The sequence below is a fragment of the Atta colombica genome, unplaced genomic scaffold (assembly GCF_001594045.1).
Source record: "Atta colombica isolate Treedump-2 unplaced genomic scaffold, Acol1.0 scaffold58, whole genome shotgun sequence".
NCBI lineage: Eukaryota > Metazoa > Arthropoda > Insecta > Hymenoptera > Formicidae > Atta > Atta colombica.
Genome location: NW_017259548.1, coordinates 886,364 through 905,731, shown reverse-complemented (window position 1 = coordinate 905,731; position 19,368 = coordinate 886,364). Strand labels below are relative to the sequence as shown.

Below are 19,368 nucleotides of genomic sequence, written 5' to 3'. Positions count from 1 at the left end.
TATATATATATATATGTATATATTTCTTCTTTTCGCTCTCTAATATAACAAGGCAGGTGTGGAATACACATTTTGCATGCATGCATATAACAAAACGTATAATTTCTTGTACCCTCAATAAATATTCAATACTTTTATTATAATACTAAAAGAAGACGATTCTATGTACTGATTTGAAATACACAGCTAAAATAGAATTAATAGAGGAAATTGTTTTGAGAAGCATTTATGAGGATCACCTGGATCCATTAGACTTAACGAAACAACAATTTTCTCGGCCATGCAGTCTATCCCCTTTTTCTGTAGTTGTGCTGTTTTTTTTTTTTTTATAGTTGTGTCATACGTTTTTAATGATATCTTTAAAGTGGGAAGACGATATATGGCTGACAACAAGACTTTAAACTCTACATCCAGGTACAAAAAGCATGATATTCTCAAGCAGATTAATCGAGAGTAATGCTCTATTGTGTGAATTTGGCCGCAGGATGCAAGTGTATAAAAGTGAGCAATTTACATTAATACTTCCACACATTATTGCCTTAAAATTTTACATTATGTCCTAATACTCCAAATACGCCTCGCTTTCTTTCACTCCTGCCTCAACATCACACGAAACGTTCGTCAAATCCAGGTGATCATTTCCTAAGAATGTGGCACAAGGTACCATATTCTGCAAGTAGCCTATGTATTTTCCACTATTCTGAAATGAGTTTAATCTTGAATTTTTTTTTAAATTAATGAAAAAAAAAGTTAAAATATATGTATAGCATACTTTACCATGGTATAAAACCAGGCACACTGTAAAGATTCATGATGTAATGTTAATCCTAACTATTTAACAGGACGATAATGAAGTGTTAAATCCGCCGAACTTTTCCAAATGAAATGTCTAACCTGAGAAACAGAGAAACACATGAAAAAAATATTCTCTCAATGATTATAAAAGTTTAGTTTTTACTCAGGATAATACATACTGTTCTCAAATCCATTGAAGGATCCAAGACTTGATCGTTACATAGGAGTTCGACTTTTTCTTCAGCCAATGAAGAATTATCAGCATTAGAGTCCGTATTCGTCCTATCGCCTGCCGGAGATCCGCTGGAAACTGTATTTCCACCGCCAGCCACTGAACCTGAATCGCTTCCTGCACCGAGTACTTTATCGTAAACATGTTCGGCCACTTTACGTACTTGTATAAAATCATTGGCTATTAAACGATCCCTTAAAGATAATATAAAAAATTATTTATTTGTCATTGTGTGATTTGGAGAGTTAAATTAAAATGCATACTTCTTCAAACTTTTTACACCTGAAGAAGCGTGTGGAAGAAGATAAAAAGGTATTTTAATAAACTGAGGAAGATTCTTGTCCACAACGATATTCACTACCCATGGTGGTACGGTTTCGTTTAATAGGACACCCTCAGTTTCTCCTGCAGCATCTCGAACCAATAATCGGTAGATAGTTCTACCTCCCACTTCACTGAAAAGCAGCATAACATTATTATTTTGTTAATGAAACATTGCTTCCCGTACAATACTCTTTACATACCTAAAGATGACAGGTGTATGACTAGGAACTGAGAAGTATGGATTTCCTCCTCTCGTGTGTTGTAAAGGACCATTTCCATCATTACCATTACCCTCATTCTCGTCATCAGCGTGTAATGGTCTCCACCAGTGTTCGAGTAATGCTTGCAGCAAAAGGTTTCCATAATTTACTAAAAATAGAAGGAATGTTAAATTTCCCGAATCATGTCATAAATATTACTAATGAAACAGCTAATCACCTTTCTGATCTACAGCATCATTCTCTGCTAAACCAGTTTCTTTGGCGGAAACCCATGCAGAAAAGCAATCATTTTCGTCTTGTCCTAAATGTATAGTTAACATCTGCAATGATAAAAAAAGTTTAGAACTGATTTAGCTTTTGGAAACATTGATTTATCAAACAAAATCTCCTGTTTTGAGACATACCCCTGTTTTGAGATCGACGTTAAACCAGTTTGGAACATATACCATTTTGTTTCTCTTTTTACATTCCTGCTCGAAATCAACTCTGCCTAAATCTTCTATTTTACATGCCTTTAATACATCATATAGTGCAATATTCTCTTCTGTATCCTTTGTCAAAACATGTCTTTTATCATTTAATATGTGATAATGTCTTATGGCAGGACCACCCAATATTTTCTGTGTAGGTTCAGTATTCCTTAAAATATTGCCCGCTACATTACTCGCGGAATCACAATAATCTCCTATTCCTAATTCTTGCCAATCTTTTTGGCTTATTGGCTGAAATAACAAAAAATATTCTTTATAATTTGTCTTTTTTTCATGCAAATTCGTTAAGTTATGAAACTTTTACCCAATTATTTATAGTTGATTCGCTGGTGGCTACCCAAATACTAGATTGATCCGGTGTCATAGCCATTTTGAGTATAGGTGCCTTTTCTTCGCAAATGACTGTATATCTTTCTGCAAAGCTTAATTCTGTCATTACTACCCTCTTATCCCTGCCTCCAGATATTACATGACTAAAATTATCCGTTGCCTAAAAGACATCAGATTTAACGTAATAATCTGTATAGTAATTATTAACATAATGAATTTGTATATGTAATTGTGCATGTAGTTACCAATAACGCCCAGACTCCTTCTTTATGAACTCTAAATGTTTGCACACATCTCTGTTGGCCAAGCGACCACAATTTAATAGTACCATCAGAACTCGCTGATAAACACTGTGTACCGTCCCTGTTTAAGACTAATGCTTTAATATTATCCGTGTGACCACGAAGTTTCATAAGTTTGGTACAAAATCGTGGATCCCACACTCGAAGAACTTTCTCCGTGCTACCACTCACGATAACTGTGCCAATCTGATTCATGGCAAGACTGTATATAGAGTCTCTGTTTCCACTCAGGGATGAAGCTGACAAGATATACATGTGTTTTAAGGATATTTAATTACATATAAAATACATATATATATATATAATCAAAATGCATGAATTACATACTTGTGACTGTATTATTACTCGCAGTAAGAGCAGTTAATGTATTAACATCCCATAGAAATATTGACTTGTCTAGACCCGCGCTAGCAACTTGCTCTCTATCTTTGGCATATGCTAATGCTTTAACATAATCCTTGTGCGTGCGCAAGGTGGACATACAAAAACCTTTATGTGCATTCCATACCTTGACAGTAGTGTCAGAACTTGCAGATATAACTACACAGAATTGATAAGATAATTATCATATCAAGATCGATACAGAAATTGGAAATCAAAGAAAGATATTGTGTTATATTTAATACAGATGATACAATTTTCTCTTAAAATATCATAAAAATTAAGTCAAATAAAAATATTCTATGAGTGTGCACTTACGATTTTTGCCACTACAACATAACACTATATCATTAACCCAATCAGTATGATGTTCCATAGATTGGATATATGGTTCCTTCATATTTCTACAATTCCATATCCTTATGATACTGTCTCTACCAGCAGAATATAGCCTGTGCAGAGCTGGATCATACTGTAAGGAATTAACACCAGCCCTATGCTGCTTCTCTACTTCGTCTCTTATAACCATAGACACCTTTACATGAAAAATGATTTAAAATTAATATAATCCTTCTCATAACATTGACAACTTGTGAAAACTCAATGAAAGTCATCATTATTAATTTTCATGGATGCTTTCCATTTAGCATCTTTCTATCTTTCTTGATATTCAGTGACACAAATGAAATAATACTTGTGTCGACTTGTCTCTAAATGGAAAGCATCCAATGAAATCAAATGTTGTAATATACCTCAAATCTGGTACATAATATTATTATATGAATTTAGTTTTCTCTCTCCCAAGAGAGAGGAAAACTCAATGCAATTAAACTTTAATTAGTACCAAAGAAATAAACTTTTTTTAGCATTTATAAGCGTGATTCTTAGGACAGAAAACAATTATCTTATTGTACAATGTATTATCATATGACTAAAATAAGGCATAAGTTTCGTGAGGCATCAGTCAAGGGAATCGACAAGTTCCTCGCGAATCTGTTGGTATCTATCAGTGAATTATACCTGAACTTTCTTACGGGCGGTCTGCCCGCCCGTTTTGTGAGCTGCCATTGCGCCTGGGACCGCTTTGTCCGGTGTCTCGACGTCGACGTCCCGATCACGCTGAAGGGAGAAGGAAAACACGTAGAAGTTCAGACGTGAAAGCGATGTGAACAGCGTATGTTGCACGATTCAAGCTGCGACAGCAGTTCCACGTTGCACACAACCGTTACTCCGCACTCGCGGCATTATCGACATCATCATCATCGTCGTGGCTGTTGCTCGTATCGCCGATTTTACCGTCGAATGTCGCATGGCATTATCGTCGTACTCATTGCATTATTCGTCGACGACACAGCGTGCGAGACAAGCGACAGACCTCACAGTAGCGGTACATGACCGAGAAGAAACGACCGCCGCGATTTCCTCAAATGACATTTACGAGCGTGAAACTCTGTTCATGACAACCGTAAACGCACCACGCTCGTAGCGATCACCGCTGGTTGCTATCTATTTCATTGCCTACTCCCGTTCCGTATCGTGTGATTCGTGCCGCCGGCGTCAATATGCTTCGGTATGTATGTATGTACGCACGTAGCGTTACATCACGAGGTTCCAAAGAATGATCGCACCATTCAAGTCAGCTCATTCGTCGTGTCTTGTTGACGATGCTCAGAAATACGTGATTCGGCCAGGTTAGTAAATCGGCCAATCGTAGACGAAGATATTCGCAAAGACGCAGGTTGCTGTTTTGAAACTCTTGGTTACAATTGGTCGAATGCTGAAATAGCGTTTAATCAAAGTTTATTGAAGTGACGTAGAAATATTCAATTCTATATGAGAACATATTGGAAGAATTTTTTCGAAATATTCTATTTAAAATGACTCCGACCAAAGTTCTTTATTCAATTAAATGTTTGATAATAAAAAAATTAACAATTTATTTCTATTATCAAAGTAAAAAAATATTACGATTTCAGGTATTACTTGATAAGTTAATTAAAGAAGCTTTCCAACAAGAAACATGCATAGATGATATAATAATAAATTATTATGTCCTTGTTGTTCGCTAATGTTAAATAAAGATGAAATGAATACTTCCCAACAAGTTGTTTAATAGCTTGTTGGAAAGCTCCTCAAGAATATTTTGCTCATTAATTGTCAGATTCAAAATGATAAAAAATTTTAAAGAAATATGTATCTTTTCTATGCATCTTCCTTAAACGCACAATATTAATATTAATATATTAATAGTAATATTTCAGGCGTATTCTTAGAATATTAAATGTAACGTTATTATTAATATTATTAAATGTAACGTTTTAATAATATTTCATTAAAATTATATAAAATCAAAATAATATTCCTAAAATATTAATGGATGGTTATGGCTAAAATAATTTTCAATCTTTAAACGTACTCTTATACCGAACTGGAGTAATAGGCTTTCAATAAGTTCATTACCATAAAGTCTTAAGTCGTAAGAAATTGATCAATGGCGGCGTTCAGCAGAAAAAGTAGATTTGCAACTGTTGTAAAATTCTTTAATGTGATTGGTCTTGCCCTTAGTTTCTCATTAAATCTAAATAAACCAATTATATTCGAGAATTTTATAACAGTCGCAAAGTTGCTTCTTCTGCTGAACGCAGCCAATCATATTCGATTATTCTTCTCACATTCGATTGTGATTGGTCAATTTCTTCTTAAATGGCTTTTATAGAAAGCTTTAACAGTTTTACAAATTAAAATAAATATTATTATGATACCTTTCAATGTTCATACAATATTGCAGTAACATTAAATATTGTTATTTTTAATAATCATAATAATATTATGAGGACATATATATATATGAAGATCATTTAATAATAACGAGCGCTTACGAATCTACTTTCCAACAATTGAGGGCCGATTGATAAATTTTATCAATGAAGTAAATCTAGTAATCCGCGCATGTGATTGGGTAATCTCTCTTAACAAGATTAAATTTATCAAAAGGTGGAACAATTAGAGATGTAAATGATGGAAAAATACTAGAATTTTAGAGTAAAAAACTCGAAATTAATGATTTTTTTTCCTTTTACTTTGACGGTTTTTACTCGAATATTTTTTTTAGATCATTTAAATCTGTTCGCATTACTTGAAATCTCTCAAAATTTTTGCACTTAAAGTGATATTATTAGAAAAATATATTCGAGTGTTGAAATTAGAGAAGGCACAGATGCTGAATGCAAAGAGTGCAAGCAACGCATACAAACTTATTATCATTTCATCAAGAATTGCAATAGCCAATAATACATATTTTCGCCTCAATATAAAATTATAAAAACAAAAATATTAAAAAGTATCGAAATAATAAGAAAAATGAACTCTATTTCTTCTTCTACATATTTAACATAAATGCTAAGGTTTTTCATGAATTTTATGTAATTTGGTCAAAAATATTTTTTACAGTAAAAAACTAGTTTTTTATTTGATATTTTTCTTCATACCGTTTTTTAACATCTCTAAGAACAATCGATTCTGAATCTGCTGAACGTGACCATTATTTTAAGATGCTAATATATACAACCCTCTGATTGGTTTATGACATCTTAAGGCTGTACTTAAGATAATCTCAAATCTAAAAATCAACTATAAATACTAGCCTTAATTTTTATATTAATTTTTATATTCAGAACAAATTCAGTCAAATATTTGTAATTTTATTTATCAATACCTGATAAATTTTCACCTCATTTCAAAATATATAGCAATGGGTGTAGTCAGTACTACAATGTAGCCAGTACGCTCACTAAGCGCTCAGTGAATTCTTATATCTAATTGTTGTATATTTTTAGATCTAATAGAATATGCTAATCAGATACAAGCGCTTAATGAGCGATTATAGTACTGAATACACCCAATATGGCTGCATTCAGCGAACTCAACAGTTGAGTTATTGGTGTATTCTTTTAGATCACCCAATCAGCATTTTAGATCTGAAAGAATACATCAATAGCAAAGAGCTCATTCAACTATTAAGTCCGCTGAACGTAGCTAATGGATATGATCAACGCGATGTTGCAAACTCTTTGAAGCGTTTTTTAATTGATCAGTCAGTAGTAAAATTCTTTCTTTTAATTGGTTAAAATTAAACTCTTCAAAGCATTTGTAGCGAGTCTTTGATCACAGCTATGTCAGCAATCGTTTCCTCGATATCAGGCGCAAAGTGATTGGTCCGTTCGGTCGCGTCATTCCTCGCGCCCGACATCGTGATTGGCACGTCAGGGTGAGTGCACCAACGAGCGCATCCGTTGCTTAACATTCCCGGAGGGCGATACGCGGCTAACATCCGGTCGCGATACGTCGGGATGAAGCATGGAGGTGTGTTAACGGTGTCTTCGTAAGTTGGAGTAGTTTCGCCATTTTCTCTGTGTCTAAACCTGCCGTCGCTACGCCTATTGCCTATCGTTGTTGGGCGTCAACTACCGTCAACGGATCAACGGTGTTGGTGTTGCGATTACGAGCGCGAGCGCAACGCCTGGCACGGCGTCACTACGCCAGGCTGCTATGAATCAATCGCGTAATTTCACGTCGCTGCTAAATCCAAGCTACCTGCAGAACGCTCAGCAGCAACAGCAACAGAATGCAACTTCGGCAGCGGCAGTTGCCGCGGCGGCTGCCGCGGCTGCGGTGAGTGCTGCAATCGCGAACGGCACTCAGACGAACATGAACACACCGAGCGCCGTAACGCAGAACCGCAAACGGGAAGCAGAAGGTGAGCGTCTCTACTCCACTTTCCTTTCTCTCCAATCTAATCTACATGTATGCTTCCTATATTTTGTCTTCTCCATTTCTTCCCTCTATGATCGTTTTATTTTCAATCAAATTTCTTGTTATGTTTCTTGTAAAAATTATTCGAATTCTTATGCAGTGTGTCAACTTATTCGTGATATTGATAATTAATTTCGAACTACATAAATAATGATAACTGTAAAGTTAGGGGCTTATTCTGTAATTTGTAACAACTGTAACGATATCATTACATTGCCGTTGTAGATTTTGTATATAATAAAAAAAGTTGCGCAATGACACAAGCTATAACAATATAATCGTTAAGAGTGACTGAATAGACTCCTAATTTGAGAAACAATTTAATTTTAATAATTATATTGCAAATTACTAACAGCTATGTGTACAATTACAATATAATTGAGTAGCTGAACATCTGGTCAAAAATATGTATTTCTGACAGCGACAAATGTTGAATCTAATAAGTAATCTAATAAGTGTGTATTATTGAAAAACAATATTAATATTCTTACACTAATCTTTTTACACAAAAACACAACTTATCTGAATAATACAATCACAAATCTATCCTCGTCTGTGAGCTTGCTGGAGGCTACTGGAAAAAGGGAAGATCGGAGCAAATTTCATTAGAAACATTGCAAATTCGCTGTTTGCACATATCTATTCAGTTATGTGAATCAAAACAAAGTCAAACCTGATACATAATTATTTCTAACAGTTTTTTTATTTTTTCCTAAATTTATTGATTAATTTCTGGCGATAGAAAGAAAGAAAGAAGATAAAAAATAAAAAGTGATATCTAAAAAGCAAAAAACAGGAAGCAAAGAGTACAGATTATAGATTGGCTTTTCTCTCACAGAAAGCAGAAAATGCCATAATGCTAATGAAGAATTTAATTCATGCAAATATGCAAGAAATCATCTGTTTTGATACTAGCAAAAGAGAGAGTAATATTAATCATAATTGATATATGTGGGTCTAATAAATCTAGACATTCTTTTAATTATATTATAAAACTATATTATAAAAATTATATAACTATATTGTGAAACTATATATTATACTATATTATAAAAAACTATATTATAAAAAATTGCTTATAACAAATATTTTTCATAACTTTACATAATTTTAAGTTACATAATCTTATTTTTTGGATTTTTACCTTTAAAATGAAAAAAATTATTTAATTATATAATTATATAATTATATTAATTTTACTCAAAAATATATTAATTTAAAATTAATTAAAAATATATTAATTTAAAACTGAATCTATCAATATCAGTTAAGGAAATTTCAGAATGAATACTGATCAGAATTAATTTATCATAATTACAATTCTTGTAAAAAACAAGAAATATTTCTATATCTTGATATATTTATGTATATGTTTTGTTTATGTATATGTTATAAAAATTTATAAATTCATGATTTAATAATGGGATTTTTTGCAGGCGATGGTAAACAGGATAAAGAATCTAAAGATGGAGAACGTAAGAAGAGGAAAAAGACTAGATGGAGTGGTAGCGAACATGACAAAACATTTATACCAGGAATGCCGACAGTACTACCGACAAATCTGACTCCTGATCAGGAGAGGGCTTATCTCTGTAAGTTTCTCTCTTTTATACACATTTACGATATATATCTTCTTTAGTATGCTAATACGTATGGCTAGGGAACCATTTCAAATATTTCGCTTCTGTACATAAGTTTCTGAAACCTAATTTATAAGAGTAGATGGCTATGATGTAAGTATATATATCAATAATAATTCAAAATTTGTGGAGGTAAGCATCAGATTTCTTGAGAAATGTATAAAATCATCAAATTTGGCAAGAGGGATTGCCAATTTTGCTGAATAACTAAAATCTGACCGTCGATGCATTTTCAATATCATGAAATTCTATTAACTATATTACATATTATTTAGATACATAATAATATAGCAAAAATTGTATATCTTACAGTTTTTTCAAATAACTAGTATTGAATAAGTCACATAAAGCATCTCAAGCTTTTGACTTTGGAAATATTCAAGATTCAAATATATGTGCAATACATTATTACTTTTCTGAGACATTATTTTATAGAATGTATACGGCTTATTTTATAGAATGTATACGGCAAATTGGCAATATCTAACTGTTGGGGTTTCCGCCCCCTCTAACCCGTTGGTTTACAGTTCAGCTGCAGATTGAGGAAATCAGCAGGAAGCTACGCACTGGAGATCTTGGCATCCCGCTTAACCCTGAGGAAAGGTTTGAAAGAAACTTACATACCAAAAATGAATATTACATATCTACTGAACATACAGCAGCCCGTAATACAGGAGCCCTAAAAGATATCTCTGTGGCTCAGGTTCAATTAGTGTGGGAATACCGATTTGAAAACGTTGGGCTTGATTAGAGCCCCCATGCAACACAGAAGATGAATTTTGATAGTATTGGTTTGCCCTAATCAATCTTTTTTAATATTTCATTTTTATTAAACACTGCTACAGCTATTAAGTTAAATATTTTTTAATTTTTTTTTTTCTGAGAATTAAGTATAATAACTAATTTCTGAGAATTAAGTAAAATATAATAAAACAATAGTTTTTAATAGATTCGTATAATGAACTATATTAGTAGCAGTGTTTAAAGAGAACAGTGGGTATTCTAGTTCATATATCTTATATAGATACATTTTTGCACACATAGAGTAACTCTGAGGTGACCTATCGTAATCTTTTTCTAATAATCAATAAAAATTATGCAATATTAGCAATTAGATATTTCAATATTTGATGTTTATGAATTTATCGCTTTATGTATGGGTCATCTTGAGTGAAATTCTGTCCCTCTATTCAGGCTGCCGTGATTTGCACGGCATATTTTAAAATTATTATAATCTTGATGCTAATAGGAAGATTGTAATCGACTTGTCAATATTTATTGCTAATTACAACCTTAATGAGCAGATTTCAGGAAAATATCGGTTTATTCTCATTCTGAAATTCGTAATAATTGTAACAAAGAATTTAACGTTACTTTCAGGTACAGGTCTTAAATAATAAATGCATATACTTTTTCTAATAAATTAATTTATTCCAATAGGTTTAACTTTTCCGATTTTAGCTGGAACCATTATTTTTATGTCATTGTGTTTCCGTTAATACCATAGTAAGACATATCAATTGCATTAATAACTAATCTAAAAAATTATTTCTAATAATCACAGGATCTATCTTAGCAGCTGACATCATACCGATATCTGCCGTGCACAAACGCGCAGTCTTCCAGTGGTTGCCTACTATAGAATACTAAATATATAGCTATGCTATATTCGGCAGCGACAATTTTTCTATTCATTATTTTGATACCTTGATACTGTTGGAAAATTCTATAATATACAGTTCTTTTGTAATTTCTGAAAATACAACCGATTACATAAGCAAACTGATACAATCATGCAATGATTTCCTTATAGTACACATCTACAATTGGATATATCTTACAGTTGGATATATTTTACTATTATAATACTTATTGAGATCGTATATTACTGTTATTGAAATTTGTTTTCAAAATTATTGAATGTTATAAATTTTTCTTGTAAGAGTTGTATATTGTCCTAATACTGCAGACAAAATTTTCAATACAAAATATTCTTTTTGATAGATGAATTTGAAGTATAAATTTCATAATTTATTAATGAATTAAATTTATCAGATAGTATTACATTTACAAAAAAAACAATCCGTATTAAAAGAAAAATTATATAACAGTAGCTTATTTATCAGTTTTTTAAATCAAGATCTATATGCATAAGTCTCTAAGTATTTTAAATCAACGGTTCTTCCCCACTTATATATTCATACAGTCATAGTAGGGTCAGGTTGCTTGTACGCTAGTACCATCTTGATAAAAATTTATATCTTGATATGGTATTATTCTTTTTATTTTTCAGATCCCCATCTCCAGAGCCTATTTACAGTAGCGATGGTAAACGGTTGAACACGAGAGAATATCGTACAAGACGTAAATTAGAAGAAGAACGTCATAATCTGATTCAGAAGATACTTAAAATCAATCCAGAGTTTAAACCACCACCAGATTATAAGTAAGTCATACGGATGGATATATCATTTCCTTCAATGCAAATAACATATTTATTTGTTTATTTCATAATACTCATATTAATTTTTTTTTCCAGGCCACCAATAATACGAGTTCATGATAAAGTAATGATTCCTCAGGAAGAGCATCCTGATATAAATTTCGTTGGTTTACTTATTGGACCGCGTGGAAATACTTTAAAATGTAGGCATAACAAGATGCAAAAGGATTTCTATAAACTTACAAAATTAGTAATTATCTCAATTTCTATTTATTGTTTTAAAATTTAGCTATGGAAAAGGAAACTGGTGCAAAGATTATAATTCGTGGGAAGGGTTCTGTGAAAGAAGGAAAAGTTGGTCGAAAAGATGGACAGCCTTTGCCAGGCGAAGACGAACCATTGCATGCGTACATTACCGCAAACAATTTAGATGCTGTGAAGAAAGCTGTAGAACGAGTATGTATTATCGTTTTAATTTTTATGTAAGCTTCTATTTCTTATAATTAGAAACTAGGGATGCACCGGATATCCGGAAAGGATTGTCGGATATCTGATTTCTGGCAACATATTTGGTCGAAACTGATATTGAAACGACATGTATAATGGTAACGAATATTTAAAAACTTTTATCACTGATATATTTTTTAGAAATATATTGAATATCTGTAAATATCCGATATCCGGTACCGGATATCGGATATAAATTATACAAGCATGAAAGATACAGAAAATTTCTGTAACGAATATAGAAAGAGTATTGTTGAATATGATATATTAAAATATAATAGTAAGATAGATAAAATAACTAATATAATTAAATGCATTTATATATACAGATTCACGAAATTATTCGGCAAGGTGTAGAAGTGCCGGAGGGTCAAAACGACTTGCGACGTAATCAATTACGCGAATTAGCTTTGTTAAATGGAACATTACGCGAGAACGATGGACCACGTTGTACCAATTGTGGGGCTTCAGATCACAAATCTTGGCTGGTTTGTGAAAATCATGCAATATTTTATTGAAAGAATCTTTTTTATTTTTGTAACTAATAAATTATTGATGAAATTTTAGTGTCCCGATAAACCAAATGTGACAAACAATATAGTATGTTCAAGTTGTGGTGGTGCAGGACATATTGCTCGAGATTGTAGATCAAAGAGACCCGGTCAGGGAGGTCCAGCAGCCGCTGGAATGGGAGGAATGGGTCAAGCTGGAGATAAGGCCAAAATAGATGAGGAGTACATGTCGCTTATGGCGGAATTGGGAGAAGGCCCGCCACCGGATAGATCAAAGACGGGACAAAATAGACAGACTCCCAATCCAAATTATCCTGGACTTTTTGACAGGTACAATTTTTTTTCCTTTCTTAATTATCTTTCATTATTACAACACTCTTTTTCACTAAACTAAGTTGAATACGATGATCGTTTGTCTTTTTCAGACAACAGCCACCTCGCGCGTTAATGGCAGCTCCGGCTCATCCTCCGCCGCAAATGATGCAGAGCGGCCCAATGATGCCTCCACCAGGCATGGCACCTCCACCGTGGAGCCAAGGTAGCGAAGGAATGAACAACATGAACATGCAATGGCAACCACCAGTGAGCATGCCGCCACCGCCAGGTGTGATGCAGCCGCCACCACCGCCGCCCGGCTCCACTGCGCAGCCCAACATTCCGCCGTTAATGCCATGGATGACAGGTAATAATCAACCACCACCACCGGGCCAAATGCCGCCTACACAGATTCCTCCGCCCGGGATGGGCATACCGCCGTGGCAGCAGGGTCAACAGGGACCGATGCGGCCGCCACCACCTGGCACGGCACCGCCTCCGGGATTCCCCGGTGGCTGGCAACCACAACAAATGGGCGGCTGGCCACCAGCTGCGCCTGTCCCACCTCCGCCTCAACAACAGACTCCTGCGCCACCTGGAATTGACCTGAATACGCTGCCAACATTACTGGCGCAACCACCTCCGCCGCCTCCGCCTACCAGTTAGTCCTAATCCTGTAATGAATGACTTCCGATCTATATAATAACGAGACGATATCATTGAGATAGAAAAAAAATTTGAAGAAGAAAACGAAAAAAATGGAAGATAGAGGGTAGAAGCTAGGGGGAACCTATCTCCTATTTTGAAAAAAATGGTCATGATTTTTCAGCGCTTCTATCTTTAGTCTTACTTGAAGATGAATTAAAAAGGATCATGTGATGTGGGGCGGGCTACTCAAATGCATATAAATGCGAATCTCCCTCTCTCTCCCTCTCTCTCTCTCTCTCTCTCTCTCTCTCTCGCTCACTTAATTATTCATTCTTTCTATCACAGATAATTTATATTCGTTTACCAAAGTTTTCATTTTACATTTATTAGCTTTGTATGTTTCGTGCGCTTTCTTTATTTGATTAATATTTGTATAATATAAATAAACATTACTATAATCATTCATATTACGCATTAAGAAATTTTGTTTATTGCACCACCATACTAATATTTTAACAACAATTATCCGAATCATCGTCATAAACATGTTGGCACGGTGCTCTACACACTCAATCCACGTTTATTGTCCAATTCTCAAAATGTATAGTAACTTTGAAAATATTACGTTGATGGCTTCGCATCTGTAATAATTTCAATATTCTACATATAACTTGCTTTCATACAAATTAAACAGTTGTTATTTCTAAGGCTACTATTGCAAACATTGTTCTTCACAATTGTTAAACCGTTTTTTAATAGCGCTAACAATGTTATCGCCATGATCTAATAAAAATGAATCGTTGCGAGCATCTACTTGTTCCATTTCAAGCGATTCATTATTATCATTATTTTCGCTAATATTATACATTTCGACAATTTGAAATTCAGATTCAGATTCAGATTCTAAATATTTTTCATCGACTTCGCAATTTATCTAATAGACTTCATGTTGCTCACTAATAAAGTTAAGTTATGAGTCTTCAAATTGCCAAGGTGTTGACTTTGCATTTCTAATAGCATGGTTCTTTACTTGACCGAAAAAGTTTTCTATTACAATAATTTCTATTACAATAATTTTCTATTACAATAATGCGCTTTTAGACTCATAAAATCATACTTACATTTCAATATCTCCCACAGTTTTTCGAAACCTTTAACGATTAAGAGCCAATTTTTTAATGTAGGGTTAGTTGTTTTAACAATTTTTCACGTAGTCTTGTCTATATCTATAACATACTTTTTAGTATGTTTTTTGTGTTCACCAAAATGCATGGTGTGCACTATTCGTAGTTATTTCACATCGTGATAATTCATTATCACTAGTCGAAGTACCATTTACTGAGTATATCGAACAGATCATTACAAAAATTAATAGTTTCCGATGTTGCAATATCATTTTTATCTATTCGAATCATGCTATTATCTTCCATTATTACTATATCTGTTTTAAATAAAATAATTTTATTCTCAATATTTTCATTAAAAATGATATACATGTGTATACTTCTATTACAATTATGATATTACTATTTACATTTTAATCTGCGAAAGTTTCAATAGCATATAGCTCGCTACCGTTTCCTAAAGCTTGTGTTGCAAACTTGCTAGATCTTTTGTCAATAAACTGTTCTATAACACTTTATTAGATGTGAAGAATTAAATAAATGAGCAATTTCGTAATTTCCGATTTTAATCTAAATAATAAATTGGAGCTGCAAATTAAATATTCATTTCGTAAGATATTTGTGTATACTACTGTCATATACTACATATTACTACATTTATAAGTAGATATTACTTATCTTGTATTTTTCCTTCTAAATGGCGCTCCATTTCTGCCTGAAGTAGTAACTGCTTCATTGCAGAAACATTTGAAAATCCCAGACAGTCGCTACGATATGGAAGCCTGCTTCGTGTATGCACGTGTTCTTTAATGCATATTAATTGTACGTTTGTCATTTTGGCGCAAAAGAGATAAGCTTCCCCAGTCCGTGTTTAATCCACGCAGCATAAAAACCAATACGTGATCTACAAATTTATTAATACGCTTATTGCCCCAATCTTCAAAGCTACATATGGTATCCTTTCGATCATATGTAACATTTAATTGAATTGAAATCTCATTAGTATGCATACTTTGACTGCGTTCCATTTAACGCTCACAACGCTTGAGGAATCATTTCATTCTTGTTTATCAAATGTTAAATAAGAACAAATGCTCGTGCATATTGCAAGAGTTAAGAGCTTGGAACGCAGCCTTTATTTAATATTTTTCGAGACAATGTTCTTCAAATCACAAAATCAAAGAGTTCAAATCCAGGGCTAAAGGTATCTTTTGAAGCATCAATTGTAAAGTTCGTATGTATGGAATATCAGAAAAAACTTCTCGTAAACACGTGTAAGCATGCTTCTCTATCATTTTATACAGCATCAAAGCTAAAGCCTTCTATTTTGTCTCATATCATGTCCCTATTACATTTTAAAAGATAAAATTAGAATGAGAACATAAAATGAGCATTTTATTTAATTATAGACATGCATATACAATACAATAAAGCATGTTATTTCTTTTAGGCATGCATTATAAAAGAAGAGAGTTTTTAGAACTTTTTAATACGCACAGTACATAATTACTAAACAAATTCTGTCTACACAGACATCACAAGCTAAGAAGTAACATCGTAGTGACAGTTTGTCAGACACGATGCTATCAGGGAATGTTATTTAGGCACAGTATCACATTAACAACTGTACTAATAAGAAGCAAGATAAACTATGAAGTATTGGGTTGTCCGGAAAGTTCGTGCCGATTTTGAAGGAAAATTGAAACGCAGAAATTTAAATTTTTAATTTCATTTATTAAATTTAAATCTTTTGCGGCACAAACTTTCCGAACAACCCAATATATTATCTAAAAAAATATCTACACAGTGCGACAAATATGTTGCCGGACAGGGCCTGAAAATCATAATTAAAACAACAAATATGCATATTTTTTGGTTTTATTCAAAATATTCTCCTCTGGCTTCAATACACTTGTTATTCAATACAGCGATTCAAATGCATGTTCTAGCTCAGTTTGCGGAATTGCCTCTAGTGCCTGTGTAGAAGCTGATTGAATAGTCGAAATGTCATCAAAAAAGCGTCCTTTCAATTTCAATTTCAATTTTGGGAATAATGAGAAGTCGCAGAGGGCCAAATCAGGTGAATACGGTGAATAGTTTAACACAGAGACACGATTTCGAGTAAAAAATTGACGAACAATCAATGAAGTGTGACTCAGTGCATTATTATGCAACAAAGATCTTCTGGATCACGATATTTGAGGCGAATACGACGAATTCTGCCCATCAATTGCTTTAAAACTTCGAGATAATATGCACCAGTAATTGTCAGTTGGAACAAACTCTTTGTGGATAATACCTTTGCTATCAAAGAATGTGATGAGCATTGTCTTGATTTTTGATGGAATTTTTCGTACTTTTTTTGCTTGTGGTGAATTTTTTGATTTCCATTCCGCACTTTGATGCTTAGTTTCTGGATCAGCACCATGTTTCATCACCCGTAACAATTGATTTTAGGAAGTTTGGATTATTTTCTGCGGCTGCAACGATGTTTCTGGAATGATTGATTCTCATTCCACACACTTCTTAATGTATGTGGAACAAACTTCGCACAAACCTTCGTTTTATCCAAATCTTCATATAATATGGTTCGAATCGTTTCTCTATTGATATTTAACCTCCTCCATCATTTTTAGTGATGCATTGCGATCGTTTGCAACAAAATCACGTACTTTTTCGATTTCAGGTGTTCGAACCAAAATTGGCCGTCTTGATTTTTTGTTATCTTCAAGGGTCTCTCTGCCTTCCAAAAAACGCTTATGCCACTCAAAAACAGTTGTATGACCTAGACAATGACTGCCGTAAACTTGTTGCATCAATCGGAATGTTTCTGATGCACTTTTACCAAGTTTTGCGTTAAATTTAATCATTGCTCTTTGTTCCATATTAAAATTTCTACCTCGACCAAAATCTTGTTTAACATGAACTGTCATATCTTCGTTACATGTCAACTAAAATGAATGAAACTTTGACAGATGATAGGGAAATGTTCAACCTTTAAAATGCATGTTTGAACGCACAGATGTCGCCACTGGTTGCTGAGTGTGGTTCATGTCCGGGAACATATTTGTCACACTGTGTATATTTAAAATATTTGTATTTATATATTAAAATATTATATTTTCATGCATATAATTCAGAAATATATGAGTGCATCGCAACTTAAACATATTGATAATATTCAAGCAATAAGACATATAAATGTAATACATGCAATCTATCCTGCTCAATTTGCAGAGAGATTAACACCTCGATCTTGATTGAATTCAGTCCAACTTTTCATGAATATTTTAGTATACTTTTTCAATAAACTTCAGCGCCTTGAAGACGTAAGATTAGTACACTACTATTAATGATATAATTAGTATATATAGATTAATAAATATGCAATAAAAAATGAATTATAGGAGTCACGCAATAAAGGAGCAATAGTACGCAAATTAACAAATCACATTTTTAATTAATAAATAAAATATAAGTTGAACATTTCGGACTAGACTTGAGCCATCTTCAACATAATTTACAACATAATCAAAAATTTAAAAAATTACAAAGGATCAAAATATGTTGTATTTACGTTATCAGTCAGATTTACAACTAATACATATGTATACGTATTTATCCTTTCAAAGGATTTATTCGTCGTTCAGTAACACTTAGGTACTTACTATCCCACTGATCAAAGCTAGCAATATTCAATTCACGTCACATGATCGATTTTAATTTTGATTCTGAGTGATTAAGAATAGAAGCGCCACGTTACATTCGTGAACACGTCCAAGATGGGAGATAGGCTCCCCTGATAAAAGTTGAAAGAGGCATTATGTCCTAATAGGAAGTCATAGAAAAAGATGAAGATAGACGAGAAACTAGGAACAATGTAATTATATTGTGACTTTAAGTGATCAGTTCATTATATATTTTTTATATATAATCTTGCTTCATTGAAGAATTCTGATCATTAAGAAAATTATACGAGTTGAATATATCGTTGATGTACGCTGAGCAAAAATTATATTCATGAACGGAATATTTAATTTTACCTAGTTACTATTAATTTACTGCGAGTAATAAACTCTAAAATTTCATTAAAAATATCATATAAATGACATCAAGTCATAAATGACTTATTGCGCACGAATTCTGTAAGAGCACAATATATATAACGTGATCCTACACTTCTTTTTTTACTTCGTTCCATTTCCGAACGTCGCTTCCGAAATCGAATCTATCGATGTTGAAGAATTGTAACATAGATAAAAACATTTGTTCATATATTTTATATATATAT

At 33.2% G+C, this 19,368-nt stretch overlaps 2 protein-coding genes across 4 annotated transcripts; one reads left to right on the top strand and one right to left on the bottom strand.

Annotated features, from left to right (window-relative positions):
• Positions 1–279: 279 nt before the first annotated feature.
• On the bottom strand, positions 280–4,619 carry LOC108692102 (WD repeat-containing protein 48). 3 transcript variants are annotated; one of them, XR_001931951.1, is made up of 12 exons: positions 4,097–4,619; positions 3,395–3,611; positions 3,023–3,235; positions 2,639–2,934; positions 2,368–2,553; positions 1,977–2,294; positions 1,790–1,892; positions 1,552–1,720; positions 1,291–1,482; positions 975–1,221; positions 778–894; positions 621–700 (listed from the first exon to the last, which is right to left on the bottom strand). XR_001931951.1 is itself a non-coding variant. In XM_018200244.1 (11 exons), the coding sequence occupies exons 1-11, from the start codon at positions 4,142–4,144 to the stop codon at positions 560–562; spliced, it is 2,130 nt and encodes a 709-aa protein (XP_018055733.1). In that variant the 5' UTR covers positions 4,145–4,619; the 3' UTR covers positions 280–559. The 3 variants fall into 3 exon arrangements, 1 of the variants encoding a protein (XP_018055733.1); XR_001931952.1 differs by having other exon boundaries at positions 669–695; XM_018200244.1 differs by lacking the exon at positions 778–894 and having other exon boundaries at positions 280–700.
• A 2,814-nt stretch (positions 4,620–7,433) lies between these two features.
• On the top strand, positions 7,434–14,260 carry LOC108692055 (splicing factor 1). The gene is made up of 9 exons (XM_018200159.1): positions 7,434–7,832; positions 9,325–9,480; positions 10,056–10,131; positions 11,822–11,974; positions 12,068–12,174; positions 12,261–12,427; positions 12,808–12,966; positions 13,046–13,320; positions 13,416–14,260. Exons 1-9 carry the CDS (start codon positions 7,625–7,627, stop codon positions 13,969–13,971), a joined length of 1,857 nt encoding a protein of 618 aa, XP_018055648.1. The 5' UTR covers positions 7,434–7,624; the 3' UTR covers positions 13,972–14,260.
• Positions 14,261–19,368: the final 5,108 nt, after the last annotated feature.

What these genes read in the sequence shown, in the direction of transcription:
- LOC108692055 (XM_018200159.1), top strand. Translation starts at nt 7,625, where the DNA reads ATGAATCAATCGCGTAATTTCACGTCGCTGCTAAATCCAAGCTACCTG. An exon ending in CCGCAAACGGGAAGCAGAAG is followed by an intron (nt 7,833 to 9,324) that starts GTGAGCGTCTCT and finishes GATTTTTTGCAG; the next exon opens with GCGATGGTAAACAGGATAAA. An exon ending in GCGTGGAAATACTTTAAAAT is followed by an intron (nt 12,175 to 12,260) that starts GTAGGCATAACA and finishes TTTAAAATTTAG; the next exon opens with CTATGGAAAAGGAAACTGGT.
- LOC108692102 (XM_018200244.1), bottom strand. Translation starts at nt 4,144, where the DNA reads ATGGCAGCTCACAAAACGGGCGGGCAGACCGCCCGTAAGAAAGTTCAG. An exon ending in AATCAACTATAAATAATTGG is followed by an intron (nt 2,295 to 2,367) that starts GTAAAAGTTTCA and finishes TTGTTATTTCAG; the next exon opens with CCAATAAGCCAAAAAGATTG. An exon ending in GGTGTAAAAAGTTTGAAGAA is followed by an intron (nt 1,222 to 1,290) that starts GTATGCATTTTA and finishes ATTATCTTTAAG; the next exon opens with GGATCGTTTAATAGCCAATG.